General features: G+C 39.8%; 3 protein-coding genes across 3 annotated transcripts in view; 2 read left to right on the top strand and 1 right to left on the bottom strand.

Annotated features, from left to right (window-relative positions):
• Nucleotides 1-21,182, bottom strand: part of LOC134817891 (testican-2-like) — a 62,232-nt gene that overhangs the window by 25,900 nt on the left and 15,150 nt on the right. The window lies entirely within an intron of this gene.
• LOC134826058 (uncharacterized) lies at nucleotides 5,548-20,084 on the top strand. Its single transcript, XM_063838322.1, has 11 exons — nucleotides 5,548-5,937; nucleotides 6,090-6,255; nucleotides 7,003-7,143; nucleotides 10,671-10,851; nucleotides 11,145-11,403; nucleotides 11,524-11,635; nucleotides 11,835-11,882; nucleotides 18,015-18,209; nucleotides 19,509-19,573; nucleotides 19,706-19,955; nucleotides 20,056-20,084. Exons 1-11 carry the CDS (start codon nucleotides 5,902-5,904, stop codon nucleotides 20,082-20,084), a joined length of 1,482 nt encoding a protein of 493 aa, XP_063694392.1. The 5' UTR covers nucleotides 5,548-5,901.
• On the top strand, nucleotides 20,074-21,026 carry LOC134817966 (uncharacterized). Its single transcript, XM_063827362.1, has 4 exons — nucleotides 20,074-20,232; nucleotides 20,353-20,456; nucleotides 20,609-20,701; nucleotides 20,889-21,026. The coding sequence occupies exons 1-4, from the start codon at nucleotides 20,156-20,158 to the stop codon at nucleotides 20,969-20,971; spliced, it is 357 nt and encodes a 118-aa protein (XP_063683432.1). The 5' UTR covers nucleotides 20,074-20,155; the 3' UTR covers nucleotides 20,972-21,026.

Genomic DNA, 21,182 nt, shown 5'->3' on the forward strand with positions numbered 1-21,182 from the left:
ATGATAAAACCATAGCTTAGATGGAAATCCATGTAAGGTTATGTAAGATAAAGATTGGTTTAATTATTTTAGGTTACCATTTATTGTCATGATGTTTGACATAAATGATGTTTGACATAAATAATGTGCACGGTTTTTCCTTCTAAATATACGATGAATGAGGCGCATTATCTCGCCGGTCATGGTGACAAAATTATTAAAGCGCAGCATCAGGCAAGATTTATCTCTTCTCTCTACCCATGGGCGTATGACACCATTGACCATGAACGGAAACAATCCAATGTAAAATACGAGCAACAACACATTAACATGACAATAAAACCGTGCAGCTAGTGCCTGCAAAACTACAAGATGAAGCCTGAGAGAAGGTAAGCCATATAATCTGCTTTAACCATCGTCACATTTTGATGTAAACCTTAGATAAGTTGATGCAATTGATAATTTTTTTGCCGGTCATTAAACTTGGCAATGAGAAAAACTTGTCCGGAAGTTGTTTAGAACAATTGAGTGATTAAGCAACTTCATATTGAAATAGAGAGTTGAGACGGCAGCTAATAAACACTTTTAGCATAGTTGTTACGGACGTCCTGGACGAACTTTAAAAAGGTGCCGAACTGGACGAATATTTTAACGAAATAGACGAACTTTAACCGAACTTTAACGTAGAGGTCTCTTTAGTAGGCCAGAGGTTGCCAAGTTCCATAATCAGCCTGTTAAATATTGGCAATTGTACGGTTCTGAGACCCCAGTAATTCAGAAGTTGACTATTATCTTGTTCAGCCAGGTCACGAGCGCGGAGCGCCAGTGCCTGCGAAACAAATTGGAGCCAGTTTGAATATGTGTACTCGAAAAGGAGAAATAAACTAAGAACAGAAAAGGCCAGAAAGCTGGTTTACGTTCACTCCAACTTAAAGCTTCTGAACGACATAGCTAGCGAATCAGCAATCTGGACAGAGAGCACTAGTGCTGGCACTAAGATCACTAAGATCACATATGCTATAGATTATTTAGATAACAATGATAAGTTGTGAGCTGTTGCTATAATTGATGCTTAATTGTAATCTGTGAACCAGCTCTGTTTATATTGAAGTACTAATCATGATCTGTTGTTGATCTAGTTTTTTTTCAATACAAGTATGTATAACTATCTAACTGTATCATTTGTTTACAAGTGTAATAGTGATCGCACCTAAGCCATTCATTATAAAATCAAAACATATGCCAAGAAAATTTACGCAACGAATTTTCACGAATTTTCACGAATTTTTAAAAGGTGCCGAACTGGACGAACTTTTCGCATTTCTTCGACGAACTTAACAACTATGACTTTTAGTGATATATTTTTCCAGCGCTCAGGTTTGTATTCCAAATTTGACGACCTTAAACTTGACATCAGTATTTTATAGATCACGTAGGATCCCAGGCTTTGTTGTTATAAACCGTTGCACGATAAGAGATTCAGTGGATAGGGAAGATGCTACCACCACTAGTCTTGGAAATTAGGCGCACATTTGGTTAGGAGACGAATGTTTTTAAAGTTACTGTGTTAAGTAGCTGTTTAAATTAAACTGGAGGTATATAGGTATATATACCAATGTAATTATGGTCTTACCACCGTGTTTTGGTTCAGCCGAAATAAATTTTACTTTGATGTTTTTACATATTGTTTCTCACTCCAGCTGAGTCTGGTAGTGTTGAGTATCATGAATAGTTTTCTAGCTCTCTTTTGCCATGTTTTTGCTTCACAGGAGATATTGTGGTCTTTTTTATTGAATATAACTGTAATACATTGATGTAAAGTTTATTTGAATTTTGAAATAAAAAAAATATATAGTATGGAAGAGTAGAATAATTAATAACTTAGCCCAGTAGGCAGTGGTGGAACTAACATGTTCAATTGCAGAGTGCAGACAGATATCAGTAAATATACAATGTATACTGTATAACACGGTGATTTTAATTGTATACTTACAGGACACTTCAGGAAATCTGCACTATCGTACTATTGTATTAGCGGACAATAAAGGTGCAGTGTCATATCTTCAGTAATTTAAATACTCGAATATTTACCTCCTTATATCTTGGTATGCATGTATAGTAAAATATGCGGCGCTGCATATAATAATAAAATGCTACTGCACACTGCTCACAGCATTTCTGCAGAGAGTGTCGTAGGAAAGGAAGCACGCCCTTGTATTGACGGCGTTTATTATGGAGAATTTGATTAGAGATTATTTGATTAATATTATGAAATCTGCGAATGAGAAGTGTATTTTATGAGATTTACATCAAATCATAGAGGAGCGGCCAACAATAGCATACGGACGGACGAAAATCCAAAAGCGAAAGTAGTTATCATCTGGACCACGTGAATCATCTCTAGATATTCTTACACATATTATTATAGAGCTGTCTTGATTCGTTTTGTCCACATTTCTGTTCTCAAAAATCTTTTTTTGCTTTGAAATGTATTAATTAATTGATATGTTTCGTGTTGCGGTCTGTCTGAAGCTGGACACAATGGCTCATCCAGCACAATAATCATCACATAATACGAGAATAACACTTTGATGAGAATAATGATATCAATGACGAGATAGATTACATATTTACCGTGATGTGTTGTATTTGTTCTGTTGTTCATGGTAGTACATTGCTTGTATTTTTTGATTTTTTAGCTTCCTTTCTTTAAATGGAAGAATTGTCGAGCTTGTTTTTTTCGAGGGCCACATTAGTAAGCGATATGCATTGCCTATTAGGCAGAGATCAAAAAAGCGTGGAATTACAGATTTAATGCCTAAACTGAAAGACTGTTAACGATATATTTAAGACATTGGATTATATTAGAAACCCGCCCGTTCATTGATTCATCTGGAAACTGTATCATGTCGGTTTAAATTGGATAGTCCAGTCATAGCGGATGCTAATATATCATATCAAAGCATGGATTTATATTATAACATTTTAACCAAAACCCAAAATTGAGTAGAGTGGACCGTCACCAATGTCTCTTTTTTCCAAACAAAAGGAAAAGATGTCAATACTCAATTTAAATAACCGTTAGCAGGTGATGAGACTGAGAAGACATGCCCCGAAGAAAACGTCTCTCAAAACAGAGCAGATCTTTACCACGTGACCGGTCCCCTGAGACTAGCTCCGGTTCAAACTCCAGCTCCAGTGACAAGGTATCAGATATCTGCTACCCTGACGTGGAGGTTATTGAGAGAAGTGTCAGAGGAGAGAGGGATGGGGACAGGGGGTTGGAAGTGGCTGTTATTTGGGCTGGTCAGGTCATTGACCGACGAACTGTTGAGACTATCATGGGTAGGACACTGACAATAAACTTTGTTGAGGGACAGGATGTTCCACACTCAGTGGGAGAGGGTTCGGAACCAGGAGTTGGCTCCAGGTATAGCTTTGTTTTCAGGCTGCCTCCTAGAGCTAAGAATTATGCTCCCAAACATCCTGTTATCATAACGTGCGACTTTATGTTCAACTTGATTTTAACTGACACTCGGGATACCGATACGTATCTTGGCATTAAAACTGATTCCATGAAAAAACTGTTCTGTGGATATCATAAGCAGAACGAAGGAGATCTTACTCGGAAAAATGAAGAAATTATTTTCAATTATTTAGAGTTTCGTTATCTCTTAGAGACTTGGAAACGGTTCAAAGCGATCGGAATCCCCTACCCGGAAATTGATTTGATACCTGAGACACTTTATTTGGGATTTAACACAGAAAATAAGAACGATTTATTCATAAAAATCGTTCACTTGACGAGCAGAGAGCACCTGGAAAGTATCAATATGGCAACTATGGATTGAGATGAGAAAGTTATTCAATATCATTGATTAGAAGTAACATGATAATTATCACTAATTGATTGACTGTAGTATCCAAGCGCTGATGCAAGCGATGCAAGGCTACATTTGGGAAAAACTGATCTTGTCCACCAGGATCCAACCCTGGAGCAGGATATTCAGTCCAGAACAGGCGTGAATTATGAACAATTCAGTTACAGTAAAACCTCGATATACCGCGCCTTGATTTACTGCAAACCCCGATATACCGCCGCCATTTCCTTTTCCCCAAATATATATATAATAGGGCTAAACATACATTATGTAAACCAAACAAAACCCCGATTTACCGCGGACCCCGATTTACCGCGGATGTTTCCTTTCCCCCAAACTCTACGGTAAATCGGGGTTTTACTGTATATCGTAGCGTGATCTCATTAATCATCCACGATTTTAAGCAATTATTAGTTTTTGGCTTACACTATTTATCGACCATCAAGAAAAATACACTTCCCCTTAATCTCTAATTTTATTGTGATTTGCCATCCTTTAGATTTGAATTTATTATTAGCTTAATTGGATATCCTTTCTACCCAAAGTAGTACCTGCCTTAGCTTACGAATTAGAACTAATTGATAAATAATTGATTCTTGCAATAAGTACGGGTACAATATCGTCAGAGGATTCAATTCATATCTACATGATAATTATGAACCCCTAAATTGTTCTCCTCGCCCATCCATGGGCCGGGAATGAAGCTAGCTAATGGGAAACTGGTACCTTTGTTAAGTGCACATGCAGAGCCCTGCACATTAAAACACTAACATTCTCAGTCTGTTAACTTCTGCTATTCCTGCTGGAGACTTTTAGTTGTTGTCTACGTGTTCACAGTTGTATCTAATTTGGTTGAGAAGTACATTATGTAAAATATCCAGCGATTAAGATGAGGTGATGGGACGTAGAACCAAGGAACGAGGAAGGGTCCAAGATACCTTTAGAGACTATCCTGAACTTGACGAGGATAACATTGTCAGAGAGACTATAGATCCTAAGGAGGCAAGACGGAGGTTCGAACATGGAAATCTGCATCAGAATGATCTGAGCTCTGCAGGGAGGGCTAGTCAGGAGATTAGACCAACTTCACCGAACAGACTTGATGATACTAAACAGAGATATTTAGAGCAGACCACAGCTCCAGCACCTGCACCTGTCGCTGGTAAAGATAGAAAGTCGCTGAAGAAGAGAAAGAAATTCGGGAGAAAGAAGAAGGTTTCAAGCTCTTCTTCGTCCTCCGGCTCTAACAGTGATTTGGACAGTGATGATATCTCTTGGGACGATCTCATTGACTCACGATACACTCCGCTTATCATTGATTTGGCAGATTGGCTCGGTTATATCACAGGTAAAAAACAAAGTCAACGGCAAAAAGTATACAAGGTTATATCACATATGATGCATAAAACTACTTCAAGGGCACAAACTGATCTGTACTAATACTATTGTTTACAATTACTCTCGTTTACAATAATACTCAGGATTGGTACGGTATTAAGACTCATCCCGTCCATTGATAACCGCCGCTTATTTACCAGTCGAATGTACCAATGAGGTCGATCATTATTCTCAACTGTTTGATGAGTTCCGTACAGCGGGATACGTGGATTTTATTTAATCGTTGTGAAGAACAAATGTGGATTGTGGAAGAAAAGAGAGCTGGAGATGTATAATGTATATTGTATATAAACTATCACTAGTCTACCACGAGTACTTATTTTGTACATTTGAAAGCAATTTGACCCTTAAGTATTAACTGGTTCAAATTCCTTTAATCTTGAATCGGAAGTGAAAATTAGCACTCCTTACGGTCTGAACCATGAATCTAAATTAACCATCATTACTTTTACAACAGTGTCAGAGTATCACTATTACGACGATATCAGAGTTATGAACAATTATATTAGCCCTTAAAAGCCTGAAAAAATCAAATATTATCTTGTTATCTGTATGCACGATATTTGCAGGACGGAAAGTACCATGGGAGAAGTTCTTTGATAAGCTGTGGAGTGGAGTGTTGCTGTGTGACTTCTGTAACTCCATGAACAAACTCTGTAATGATCCTGCGCTAGAACCGGTAACTAACAACACATGTTACCTATAAGCAGGTTCCTAATGTCTTAATATCTTTAATATCTTGAAAAGTCGCTGATTAAATTATAATCATAATTAAATAATTAATTAATTCTCAAGTTAAGCAATGATTTATAGCAAACCCTCTGATCCCAGATAAACATGTCAAACCACACGGACCGAGGGAGGACCTTTGTCAGACACAACGTGGAGGTTTACATAATCTGGTGCAGGAAGTTCGGGATACCAGAGCTCAGTCTGATGGACGTGAGCGACTTGGTGGACAAGAAGAGCGTTAAAATGGTCCTCGGAACTATCCTAGGTGGGCCAAATAGATTTAGATTTTGGTGGGGAGATGAACCATATTTGACATGTGACTGCGATTTGACGTGTGACTGCGACATGTGACTGCGATTTTGGATTTGGATTTGGATTGGTTAATATAAGCTAGAAGCTGATTTGTTAATTACCCAAAGCAATCCAAATTGTAATAACATTCATTTTGGGCCTCGGCAAACAAATTAGGCGTCGGTAAACAAATTGGGCGTCGTTTATGCGAATCTGGTGTGAAAATTGTTATGACATGTGACAGCGATTTTAAATTATTTTGATTGGTCAATTAGATAAGGTTCACCTCCCAAACCAAGCGTTATGGGCGTCGGCAAACAAATTGGGCGCAAATGCTAAATGCTAATCAGGTTTGAAAACTGTTGTGTAGGAAAGACTGCAAGTAATCGCTCTTTACTTTAAATTCAACAAATCTGCGAGGCCGTAGCTTATGCGGCAGACATAATTCTGATTCGTTTTCTTGACTGGGAAATCGTCCGTTTCATATGTGGTTTAATTCACGTTAAGTTAAACGTTTCCCTATTAAATATCATGGTATACTTATAGTAACTAACGAATGATTGCAGCTGTAGGCAGAAACGCTAGAGCGAGAGCGCTGCCTTGTCCAGTAATCAGTATACTGACAAACCAATATTTGCACCCTTAGATGTGATTTAATTCACGTTAAGATAAACGGTTCCCTACTAAATATCATGGTATAGTAACTAACGAATATTTGCAGCTGTAGGCAGAGAAGCTAGAGCTAGAGCGCTACCTTGCCCAGTGGTGGCGGTGTTAGAACAGACGTATAAGATGAACTATGAGAGCATGATAGATGCCGTAGTTGGAGAGGATGCTATAGACGACTCCAAGGACATTCACGGTTCGTTTTGTTGTTTATCAGTTGGTATTCAGTGTGAAAATAAAATCATTGAATATGGTGTGGAGGCACACTTTCGAGTGTGTACATATGATTATGACTACCTTATCGGACCTTATTTGGACGGACATTACATGAACGGACATAATTATGGACGGACATTAATATGAACGCTCGAAGGCATTCAAAACCATCAAAAATCCGAATTTTTTTCAATTTTGTTGACGTTTTTTAAATTTCAGCAAATGATTTTTAAATCCATTTTTTCTACAGTAAGTAAGAAAAGCAGTCATTGAGCAGTAAAAATGTTAAAATATATGTACATGATCAGTGTCTAATATCACATATTATCTTCATCAAATGGGTTTTCGTGCATGAAATAGTCCATGCTTAAAGCATCAGTGATTTCTAGCTTTATGGAAACCTTTTTTATCAAACTACCCCGGTCCTGCATTTCAGTGTTAACTTTTACAAACCATTCGGCGTGAAGTGGTTTTATCTTAGACAACTTAAGGTTAACCTTAACATCACGTGGAGCTTTCCTAGCACTGTTCCATTACCTCCCCTGAGTAATATGAACTATAACAACGTCGGACAATGTCCTTGGAAACACGATTTACCGTAATATCTAGAGGCTGGAACAAGTTTGTCATGTTGGCGGGGACTAGTTCATGAACTATATTGTTGAGTGCCATAATTTCGTTGACTTTTTTCCGCCAAGTGACCCTTGAAAACATCATATTCTAGTAGAATTTTCTGTGCCTCGGCAGACCAAGGAGAACCTTTCCATCGTTAACTTACGGCACAATCAAGTTTTCAAAGTTGTCATATTCTGGACAAAAAGTTCGAAATGGAAAAATGTTTGAAAAAATTTCAACGGACTTTAACTTGGACGGACATTAAATTTAATTGAACGGACTTTATTTGAACGGACATTAAGATGAACGCTAGGGCCTCCAGCGTTCAAGTAATGTCCGTCCAAATAAGGTCCGATATAGGAACCGACCGGAAATCCAGCTGAATCCGGTTCCGGCCGGATATCCGGCTTCAAAATCCGGTTCCGGTTCCGGCTCCGGCTGGAAAAAAATTTGCCGAATTTTTGCCGGATTTCAGTTTTTTTTACCGAAAAAAAATCAAAAAAATATTTTTGGCTAATAGTAATAATGAACAGGGTAGCCTGAATCGTGGAAAAAAAGTGGTTTTAAGAAAAACTTTAAAAAAATTTTGACTTAGAAGTTTTTCGGTCCGAGTCGTTCTCGAGACGTTCACGTACCTCCTGTATCGAGAGCTCCCGCTTCCGAGCTCGTGTTGCAAAGGGGAGGCCTGCCTTCCAAGATCACATTACCGGGGGAACCTCTCGAGTCCAGAATTGTGTATCGATGGGTAGGTGCGGACTTCGAAAAACCAAAAAAATATTTTCGGCTAATAATGAACAGGGTAGCCTGAATCGTGGAAAAAAGTGGTTTTCAGAAAAACTTTGAAACATTTTGACTTAGAAGTTTTTCGGTCCGAGTCGTTCTCGAGACGTACCTCCTGTATCGAGAGCTCCCGCTTCCGAGCTCGTGTTGCAAAGGGGAGGCCTGCCTTTCGAGATCACATTACCAGGGGAAACCTCGAGTCCAAAATTGTGTATCGATGGGTAGGTGCGGACTTCGCAAAACCAAAAAAATATTTTCGGCTAATAATGAACAGGGTAGGGGTCCGGACTCTAGGGCGTAAGACTCTAGGGCGTAAGACTCTAGGGTCTTAGGGTTAGGGTTAGGGTTAGGGTGATGGTTAGGGTTAGGGCGCCGCCCTAAAGTCTCACGCCCTAGAGTCTTACGCCCTAGAGTCCCGGACCCAACAGGGTAGCCTGAATCGTGGAAAAAAGTGGTTTTCAGAAAAACTTTGAAACATTTTGACTTAGAAGTTTTTCGGTCCGAGTCGTTCTCGAGACGTACCTCCTGTATCGAGAGCTCCCGCTTCCGAGCTCGTGTTGCAAAGGGGAGGCCTGCCTTCCGAGATCGCATTACCGGGGGAAACCTTGAGTCCACCAGAATACAGAATAGTGTATCGAGGGGTAGGTGCGGAAAAAACCGGAAAATATTTTGGGCCACCTCCCTGGGCTAGCCCCCGGCTATAATCGCAAAATTGGCAGTATTTAATCTTCTGATTATGAAATACGAAATATGAAGGTCACGTGTTCAGGGTCTGGGTAGCTACTTAATTAGCTCATTACTGCAATCATGTGACTCAGCTCTAGACGCCAGACGGTGATTACCTTATCGGACCTTATTTGGACGGACATTACTTGAACGCTGGAGGGCCTAGCGTTTATCTTAATGTCCGTTCAAATAAAGTCCGTTCAATTAATGTCCGTCCAAGTTAAAGTCCGTTGAATTTTTTTCAAACATTTTTTCATCCAAACCGGGATATCTCCCTAGTTATGTGACCGACGGTATCTAATCTAGTCCTGTAGGTACCTTCGTACCTTATCTGCAAAACGCAGATAAGCTTACTGTATGAAAAATGGATTTAAAAATCATTTGCTAAAATTTAAAAAACGTTTAAAAAAAGATGGAAAAAAATCGGACTTTTGATGGTTTTGATTGCCTTCTAGCGTTCATATTAATGTCCGTTCATAATTAATAATTATGAACGGACATTAAAATTATGTCCGTTCAAGTAATGTCCGTCCAAATAAGGTCCGATAAGGTAGTACTGTACTAGACAGTGCCTGCTTACGAACAACCTTATTAAGCACCTCTGGTTGTAAGTCACGTGACCCAATGATACTCAGACTTGCATGAAAAAAAGGGAATTCGCACAAACGCGCTCAATCAGGGGTCTGGCAGCATATGCCAATTAGATATCATTTCTAATTATTACTCGTCTAGTGTCGTGACTCGTGTCTACTCGTGTTACATTGTGTCTGCTACGTACTGCTTGTTTAAGCAATGTCGACTAGTAGTAGATAGGAAGATTTGTAAAAAAACTATATCTGTTCGGACGTTGAAGCCGCCCTAAGTCGAGTCGAGTAGTAGTAAATCTAAAACTTCGTCCGTCTGGTTGTTCTACTCAGAAGAAAATGGGATCCCTTATGCAAGCTGCAAGAAGTGCTCGATGAAGATTAGGCGTGGAAAGGAAGGAAATTTTCCGGCAACATCCGGCTAAATCCGGCAAAATCCGGCTGCCTTTTATTTCACTCTGAAACCACCGGTTCCGGTCCGGCAAAATCCGGCTTGCCGGATTTGAGATCCAAATCCGGCTGAATCCGGTCCGGCAGCCAAAACCCCAATCCGGTCGATTCCTAGTTCGATAAGGTAAATCATATTTCAGCCCAGCAGAGGGTACCGTCTGTACCGAAATATTGGCTATTTTTGTTACTTTGTAATTGTTTTATTTGTCATTAGTTCCTTTAGTCGCAGTGTCATTGGTGTACAGAAAATTCGAGAGAATATATGAAATCAACAACGTCAAAATAAATTCAAGAATATCAGAATACAGTACTATAGATAAAATCCACAAATTTAAAAACCCTTGCTTCCCAGATTCGGTGAAGCTAAAACGAAAGCGTTTCCAGATGATCAAAGCTAAAGCCTTATCAGGAGCAAACATTCGTCAAGGCACGTTGGATGATGATAAAAGGAACATACAAGAAGATATTCTGTGTTTGATGTACTTGAAAGGGTTCAAGAGAGGGGACGAATCTGCGGAGAGTGTCATTAAAGGGTAGGAACTATAGCATGAAATTACTCTTTAAGTCTTTAGACCAGAAAGATACGCTAGTTTCAACTTATAGAGTCTAGTTACTGTTAGTCGTGCTCTGTTATAGTCGTGCTCTGTTATAATAGTCGTGCTCTATTTTAACATTATGAATATGCATCCGCCAGTCGCCACAGATTTCAATATTCATGACTTGTCTCCCATCTATATGGCACAAACTTACGCAAATATGGTATTTTCTTAACTTAGATTTGAGCAGATAAAAGCTGTTCCAAATAAAATGACCACGTTCACATCAGATGGCAAGGAGCCGTCAGAAACGGAGACTACAGATCCTCCACCCTACCCTCCAACTTGAAGGCAAAACTAGACCAGTTTGAGGGGGTAGACTTGAGGTACGGACAGACTCTGCCCCGGAACTACGGGGGAGCCAAGTCTCCGAGCAACCTGGATGGGAGTGAGGAGGATGAAGCTAGGAGAGGGGCTGAGATTGAGGAACTCAGGAACTTCAAGACCCCTGATCTGTCTAAGTTTGAGGACCAGGAGAAAGAGATTGAGGTAGGCTTGGAAGAGAAGAAATTTATAGTAAATTATATCTAAAAAGTTGCTGAAACTACGTATGAGAATTGAACAGTTTCAACTTTTAAGAAGCACACATTAATCAAGTTTTAATCCTAGACCAAAAGAGGAGACAAGGCAGAACGGAGGATTTCTTTTGGGTTTGGCTTGAGTGATATATTCGGATCAAAGGAAAAAGAGGAAAAGAGCGTCGTTAATGCGGAGAAGAAAGGTGGCATTTATACTGATGTTAATTGTTGAATCTTTCCTGCAGGCCACATTATATTGTGAGGTGCTACTAACAGAGCACCTCATTTCCTCAATATTCTGTAGTATTTCATGTTTGTAGTGAAGCGATCATTCTTTAGAATAAGTTATAATGGTGCCGTGTATATTTCTATATATTTTATGCCCGATTATGTCTGTTTCAGATGAGCTGGTAAAAGCTAATGGTGATGAAGTAGAAGAACCTCAAACTGGTAAGGGTCAAATATATAAAATCCATTTTCGTTTCTTCAATTTACGTAAAAACTGAAAAACCAGATCAATCACCAATTATAAAATGATTATTTTTATTAGTCAATCGTGTTCCTGCCGCCTAACAGTCTGTATAATAAGAAGTTTCGTCCATATTGATAAGGTGAAGTATGAATAGGGCTGGCAGTTGGCAAAATGACTTGCGGTCAAATGAGTCCAGCTAATTTCGGACTACAGTTATAAAATATAATATGTCGATAAATATTTTGATATGGATTGAGTCGAATGAGAGTAATTATAATGAAACATGACCGCAGTTATTTACTTATTTACTAAGCTTATGATCAGCTGGAGCATGAAACCATCCTTTATATCCTAGTAAACTACTATATAACCTTTAACTATACCCAACAACATAGTCCCACAATATCGAGATCTTTAGTCAATAAATCTAAACAAAGAAATATCGGACCTTTACTGATAGTTGAAATTCGACATATGACGTCATCTAGCGTCATCTAGCGTCATCTAGCGTGAAATATCGCCAGATGATGATAGATGACGCTAGATGACGCTAGATGACGCTAGATGACGCCAATTAGCGACATTGTCGCTAAGTGCACGGCACCTTTCGAATGTCGCTATCTAGCGCCATCTAGCGCTATCTAGCGCTATCTAGCGCTATCTAGCGCTATATGACGCTATATGACGCTAGATGACGCTAGATGACGCTAGATGACGCTAAGCACGCAGCACTGACGCCAGGCGACAGATAGCGCTATTTTCATCAAAATTCTAGGGACGACATCTAGCGTCATCTAGCGTCATATGTTGCCGCGACATCTGACGCTATCTGACGCCATCTAGCGACATCTGACGACATCTGACGACATCTGTCGCGACGACATCTGACGCAGGCGACATCAAGCGCTGGATAGCGGGATAAGTCAGTTTACGACAGTTCACGCTATCTAGCGCTATATAGCGCCAGATAGCGCTATATAGCGTCAGATGTCGTTGCGACATATAGCGCTAGATAGCGAAGAATTTTGGGTCGTGACAGTCCAGGCTATTTAGCGCTAGATGTTGCTATCTGGGTGGGTGTGTGTGTGTGTGTGTGTGTGTGTGTGTGTGTGTGTGTGTGTGTGTGTGTGTGTGTGTGTGTGTGTGTGTGTGTGTGTGTGTGTGTGTGTGTGTGTGTGTGTGTGTGTGTGTGTGTGTGTGTGTGTGTGTGTGTGTGTGTGTGTGTGTGTGTGTGTGTGTGTGTGTGTGTGTGTGTGTGTGTGTGTGTGTGTGTGTGTGTGTGTGTGTGTGTGTGTGTGTGTGTGTGTGTGTGTGTGTGTGTGTGTGTGTGTGTGTGTGTGTGTGTGTGTGTGTGTGTGTGTGTGTGTGTGTGTGTGTGTGTGTGTGTGTGTGTGTGTGTGTGTGTGTGTGTGTGTGTGTGTGTGTGTGTGTGTGTGTGTGTGTGTGTGTGTGTGTGTGTGTGTGTGTGTGTGTGTGTGTGTGTGTGTGTGTGTGTGTGTGTGTGTGTGTGTGTGTGTGTGTGTGTGTGTGTGTGTGTTTTACTGGGACCGTAAGCGCAGCCTGTCTTTTCCCACCCAATCTTTTTTGTTATTTTTATTTTATATGAAAATTAATTTTTACTGTGTATGAAAATTAATTATAATTTAAGTGAGAATGATATAACTATAACTATAAGCTTGCGCGGCTCGTCGAAGTCACCCAACTATTACACTCGATTTATCAAATATTCGGCTGAGTGGAACAAAATATTAAATATCACTTAATCAAGGGGTCGTTTACATATTATAATTATATAAGGGGCCTGATGCCGCCGGCCGGGGTTTTCCAAATTATTACGCTCGCTAGTGTGATTGTGACATGATATTAATAGCTTAATAGCTATGTATGGAACTGATTACTAACAATGAGGGGTCGTTCACATACCCCGTAATCAGTTTTACCATAGCTAATATATTTATGTCAATATATTACACTAGCGTAATCAATAATCATTTGAAAACCCCAACCTCCTCAGCTGATTACGTAATACTAATATGTAAACGACCGTCGACCCTTAACATTTCGGGATCGGAAGAAAGCGGCACGTACTATTTCGACAAAATTTATACAAGTTACTAACATCGTTGATTCATGATGCCAATCTTTCACAGCTCAGTGGTGCATTTCGCCGAAAAGCATTATTGGATACCGAGAAGCATTTTTGGATGCGCGGCGTGACACACTCACAGTAACGCATCGCGTTGATTCACGATGTCAATCCTTCACTGTTCACAGCTCGGCGAGGCCCAGTCATGGTGCATATCGCGTCGACAATTTAGTAACATAGTTGGTCAGTTCTTAATTGACGATGTCAATTCATGGCAGCTCGGCGCGGCACAGTATATAGCGCATTTCGCCGATCTAGCCAGGTCGCTGTGAGAAGCCTTATTAAGTGCGCGGCGCGGCACAGTAACGCATCGCGCTACAAGTCAGTTCGTACAAAAGTCGTAAAAAATTCGTACAGTTTGGCACGTTTTTTCAGTTCGGGATTATTTTGGGAAAAATTCGCCTCATAAATTTTCGAAAAGCTAATTGCAACAATTTGTGTTAAAATGGCGGGAAACGATGACGTGCGGATGCATGTTAATATTTTAAATCTGAAGTGTAACCTCCCGGACAAAAATAACAAATTTTTCGGACTGAAGTGATTAAAAAACAAAATTAAAAAAAAAATTCGGTAAAAATTCCTCGACAGCTTTTTTAAAATTTGTACAGTTCGACACCTTTTAAAAGTTCGTACAGTAACGTACTGACCAACCCCAGGAACCCTGAGGCCTGACCGGATGGGGCTTAACTTTGAAAGTAAAAGAGTTGGAGACTTCCGGTTTTTTGTAACATGTTCCTTTTGTAAAAGTAACGTTACCTCTCCAGGAGGAAAATTCAAGACAACGTAATTGTTGAGTTATCTCAAAATCTCCAGAAAAGTCCCCTTTCGGGCCGATCAAAAGTTTGCAACTTTAACTTTGCGGATTCCTGTACTCTGGTTGGCTGAATTGTGTCACGTGGTAGCTGCCTGAACATTGGAATGCGCCACGCGTGCAAATCATGCTTGTTGTCGCGCGCGAGGTCAAGCCGTCTGTTTAAATTAAACCAACTCTAGTACCACCACCAGCCGGTAACTTTTCCTGGGACTATGTTTAGTAAAGCACTTGTGGTTGCAAGAAGCATTATTGGCTGCGCGGCGCGGCCCAGTAGTGCATCGCGCTACAACAAACATCGTCAAATAGATTACTCGAAGCTCAAAGCTGTAAGGTATTTATCCAAAATAATTCCAATCCCGAAGATTGTTACTGGGCCGCGCTCAGCCTGTCATAAAGCTTTCGCGCTTGCACTTCACACTTGCGCGTAGTTCGTAAACTGAAAACTCGTGGGTACGATATATGATTATGAAGCATTTTCATTCGTGCAGGAACATTAATTTGAAATTTAAACGGTTATGTAATGTGTAAACCCATTGTAAATGTGATTACTGAACAATAAATTCGGCTCGACTCTCATTACATTTTTTTAATAACTTGCTGTGCGAGATTTCAATACTATTAATTTGCAAATGCTAATTTAACATTAAGATCTTTACATCATCTTCTAGGTAGTGCGCCGCGCCATCGACAGTGAGCCGCGCGTGCCGACTGTAGGATGGTTTTTTAGCGCTAATTTCGGCCAGCAAAATTTTCTTCAAACTAATAGATATTGAGTATCCTTCCCGACCTCCAATTGCAACAAAAATTGGTAAGCTTACTCATAGACTAAGAAGGAAAGTGTCCGAAAAATTTAAAGCATATCCAACCATCAGACATTATGTTACAGCTAAAACATAAAAGCAGCGTATTTTGCCCCATTTTGATCACTATATCAACTCCGATATCCACCAAATTTTTCGGACAGATGTGAAAACCCTATTGGAAGGTCGTGGCCAATTTTCAGAATGATCTCATCTAAGGAACTGAAGATATATCCGAATAATACGACAAAAACGGTCAAATTTGGACGAATTTGGTCAAATTACGCGACTTTTACAGCTACTTTTGCTCCAAAAGCCGCGCACCATCAAATATGGCACATAGGCGAAACTCACTGATCTTTTCAAAAAGGTATGACAAATTTGGTATTGTGAAAATTCTCACAGTCTCTAGAAAACAATGGTACAAAAATTTTTAAAATCCGAGCAAGTTTATTTTTATCGTGCACCCCCTACATCTTCTTTCACATAGCCATGTGTCTAAGCGTACTACTATACTAGCGAGAGGGCTATGGTTAGAGCATAAACAGCTTATACTGGAAGAATCTCACTCGTTAACGGGTGATACTCGTAATTTACTATCACGCGCCGCTTTTTCTCAAAATATTAGTCTAAGCCTATACCAGCCGGCAAAGTTTTTATATGTATACCTACATACAACGTTAAAATTTAGTTGAGTTTTGAACGTTGCTTATAGTTGATAAGGTAACCTTGATCTAACGTAAAATAATAATCGTTTTGCAACGTTAAAAATAAAACCTATAACCAAAGTTAGATATTTAACGTTTAACAACGTTTTATATGTAACCTACATACAACTTTCAAATGTAGTTGAATTTTAAACTCTGCTTATAGTTAATAAGGTAACCTTGATCTGACGTCAAATAATAAACGTTTTGCAACGTTAAAAATAAAACCTATAACCAACGTTAGATATCTAACGTTTAACAACGTTTTATATGTAACCTACATACAACGTTCAAATGTAGTTGAATTTTAAACTCTGGTAACCTTGATCTGAAGTCAAATAATAAACGTTTTGCAACGTTAAAAATAAAACCTATAACCAACGTTATATATATTTAACGTTTAACAACTATAGCCATAGCTATAGCTGTCGCCGCGATATCTAGCGCTAGATAGCGCTATCTAGCGCTATCTAGCGTTAACTGTCAAAAACCGATATTCTCCGCTAGATAGCGCTATCTAGCGCTATCTAGCGTTATCTAGCGGAGAATGTCGGTTTGTGACAGTTTACGCTAGATAGCGCTATCTAGCGCTAGCTGTCGCCGCGATATCTAGCGCTATCTAGCGCTATCTAGCGCTATCTAGCGTAAACTGTCACAAACCGACATTCTCCGCTAGATAGCGCCAGATAGCGCTAGATAGCGCTAGATAGCGCTGCGTCAGATGTCGTTGCGACATATAGCGTTAGATAGCGCTAGATACCGCTAGATGTCGCAAAAAAAAGGGCGGAAATTTTATGAAAATAGCGCTATCTGTCGCCTGGCGTCAGTGCTGCGTGCTTAGCGTCATCTAGCGTCATCTAGCGTCATCTAGCGTCATATAGCGTCATATAGCGCTAGATAGCGCTAGATAGCGCTAGATAGCGCTAGATGGCGCTAGATAGCGACATTCGAAAGGTGCCGTGCACTTAGCGACAATGTCGCTAATTGGCGTCATCTAGCGTCATCTAGCGTCATCTAGCGTCATCTATCATCATCTGGCGATATTTCACGCTAGATGACGCTAGATGACGCTAGATGACGTCATATGTCGAATTTCAACTATCAGTAAAGGTCCGAAATATCAGTATATACGAAGCTTAATAATTTTATAATTTGATTTCATTAATAGACGCTTGCGTTCTAAAAGAATTGGCTTGCTGTTCTCTCAAACTATAAGGATCTGAATTGTGAGCTGTGTATAAAATGCAGTCCTTCTCAATGGCCAAGATTGGTCACGTTCGATTTATCTATCAACTGACTGTACCTCGTGACGACCTACTCGGTGACCATGAGTACGTTCCTGACAAACTGGTGCTGTGCCAAAGCTCTTTTTTCATGCGTCGAGGGTCCTAAATTGTTTTTGGGTAGACGTGTAGTGCGCACTTTGCGCGGTAGCACGTGGCTAGCACCGGCAGATCCCGCAATGCGACACCTCCTGCAATGCGACACCTCCTGCAATGCGACACCTCCTGCAATGCGACACCTCCAGCAATGCGACACCTCCTGCAATGCGACACCTCCTGCAATGCGACACCTCCCGCAATGCGACAAGCCCTCAGTCTGTAAACAACCAGATTGACAAACCATTAACTAATCACACCCAGCCGAGTACGTACTGACGATACCAGGTGAGCAGTTTAACCAGATGAGAGAAAGTGGGATCCTGGGGGACATGCTGGAGAACTACGTGATCACTGATGACGGGGAGTACAACGTGGTGTTGACCGGTGAACAGTACAGCCAGTTCCAGGCTCTCATAAATCAGGACACCAGGCTGGAGACTGTTAGTCAGGCTCAGGGTTAGTCACTAATTTAGTAAATTTAGTCACTAACGCGCTGACTTGTGTATTCACGTTATACGGAACTAGATAAGAAAATAAATTAAGATTCGAATTAAGGTGGATTTTAAAAGTTTCAAGTTCAACTACAGTTTTTGTAATATTTTTGCCGGTTTCTAGACAAAATTGATTGCTCAAATAAACTCATCAATGCATATGCTGACGAGTAAGACTGGAGGCATAAAAGTAGGCAGGAAAGTTACAATTAGGACTTTATACTATCCAGTAAAATTACAGAGCAATTAGATTATTATTATGTGATCATACTGTCCAACTATTACCAAGCAGCGGGAGTTAACCTTTAAGAAGATGGTCCTAAGATTGCAATATGAAGCAGAATAATAGTTAAGATTAAATTCCCCAGAATATAAAAACATAAATTATGTAGTTATGCCTATGGGAGTCCAGGCCGCCAGTAAGGCGCAGGCTTGTCTTCTTTCTCCGTTCTATTTCCATTTTCCTGTTATGTAATTAACTATCCTACTGCATACAACAAAAGATAAAATGGTAGCTGCAAGTTTGTACCAAGCAAATTATCCAAGTTGGATATCTAAAGAGCGGTATCCCAAAGTTTTGAGCACATATAGTGCGAAGCAAACATTAAAGTCCTAACAGCCAGATTCGGAATAATTCAGGCCAAAAATTAAGATAAATCTACCTTTTAGTTGAACCTAATTGCCATATACTATAAGACCTTGACTTAACCTGTTCGTTTAGATGGTTACTACATCGTCCTATTCACTCCGGCGCAATGGGATCAGATTCATCAGTATAAGGATATCACTGACCTGGATCTCACTTACGATCAGAGTGCAGATCACGATAAGTTCGTGGTGAAAATGTCAGAAAAGAAGTATGACAGATATCTTGAAATACAGACGACTATCAATGATATGGGTAGAACATTTAAGAACTTAGAATTAGAAATAAAATAGTGCAGTTGAAGATATTCCTGTCATATGATAACCGGATCCCGATCAAGTGTAATTTTCTATAGTAAATGAGCGGATTAGTTCTAAATATCCATTGCTTTATTACAATCACTTTTGCAAAATTTGCAGCAGCTGTAAGTTGTTATGATTAAATTAAATGGTATTCATATTAATTCTCAACATGAGAACATATTCGGGTACCTGTAAATCATAGCAAGTCTGGATAATGCTAGGTTATGATGAATCATGCATCTAAGCATCTAGTCCGACGTATTATTAAACCACGAAAATATGTTAAACCTGACTAGGTTGACGGCAAATATTGCAGCTGAAGAGAAGACCAAGAAAAGGGATTCAAAGAAGAAAGTCAAAAAGAGCAAATCCAAGGATGGGGTAAGTTATTAAAGGAATACATCAATGCTAATATTCACAATGCACTCAACCTGATCAAGCTAAACTAGCATTTTCAGGATTCTTTCTGAAAACAATGAACAACTTCAGGTCGATCTTAATAATAACATTCAGGAAACAGACGCGGCATCTCCAAACGCGACACCCAAATCAAAACGGAAGTCAAAGTCAAAGCTAGGACGATGGGGGAGTAAGAGCAGTATCAAACACGCGGAAACGAGTGAGAGTGAGGCAGATCCTGCCGAGAAAAAGGTCAGACGTACCAAATCCTTCTCTTTCAACAAGAAGAAGAGGGATGGTAGTGCGAGTGAGGACGGTGAGAGGAAGAGGAGGTCTAGTCTGTTTGGGAGGAAGAAGAAGAAGAGTGAGCCTGCTCCTCCTCCTCCCCCTCCTCCTCCTGAACCCACTCCAGTTGTTCAACCTGGACCAGAGCAGTTTGGAGTGTGGCCTAACATTCAGACCAGACTCGGTGAGGCTGACGATCCTAGCCTGAGCTTAGCTAATGAGTCGAGAATAAGTGATGAGAAAACAAAACTCTCCAGTAGCGAGCCCAGCGAGGATAGAATGAAGGTGGATCCTAAAACTAGGATACCACCTCATCTAGACTACAGGACCATGGAGTCTGATGATCGGAACAGAAAGTAAATTATACCTGTGATTTAGATTTTTGGCTGCCATTATTATATTACTGTTTGATTTAATTTCATAGTTTTACAATTCTAAAAGCCAAAATCAACGAAATAAATCCTCACAATCTCTAGGACCAAGATAGAACCGGAAGTGCTAGGGCCGGACTACAGGGCCGCTGATGACCCTGGTTACTACAAAGAAGATAATGTCAGTAATGACGAAGTTACATATACTGGTGGGTGAAATGAATACTAAATTTTTATAACTTTAAGTCTATTATTTGCATGGATTATGATTATTTGGACAACACCAATTTGTGAACTTATAGTAAATGAACATAGCCGAGTCCCCTTGTGGGTCCTTCTTAACTTAAATAAAATCTATCAGATGTAAGTGAGTATAGTATAGTTGACTATCCAATAATTGGGAAGAGAAAGAGGAAGAAGAAAAGGAGGAGGAAGCGTGGAATGCCCACATCAGGTAAAGATGAGGAGAACTAGAATATGCAACATATTTTAATTTTGTGCTATACTGTGAATAATTCATTTTGATATTTAGAATGATCATGGACTCCATAATATGGAGCATGATTTTTTGACCACTCTGAAGAACAATACTATGACATTAAAAGTTCAAACCCCTTATTTTCTAACAAACATTACCCCAGGAGGTGCCTACAGATCAGAAGTGGGGTGTTTCGAGTGTTTCGTTATGATATTCTGCCCGTGGAGGTGGGTCAGCTCCAGATAAGCATTGCAGATTGATGAGAAAGATAATATCATTATATTGATATTGTCATATTTTATTATATTTGATATTAAGTTTATGACTGAATAAATAATTGATATTTGAACGTATTTCATTGTTTCGGATTTGACTCGCTGATTTGGGATGGTATTGAGTTTACTTATTTAGCTTTTTTAACTTTGAAGATTTATCATGTTTATGAAATCAGAAAGAC

This window comes from Bolinopsis microptera, chromosome 1, assembly GCF_026151205.1.
Source record: "Bolinopsis microptera isolate Bmic1 chromosome 1, MBARI_Bmic_1.0, whole genome shotgun sequence".
Taxonomy (NCBI): domain Eukaryota; kingdom Metazoa; phylum Ctenophora; class Tentaculata; order Lobata; family Bolinopsidae; genus Bolinopsis; species Bolinopsis microptera.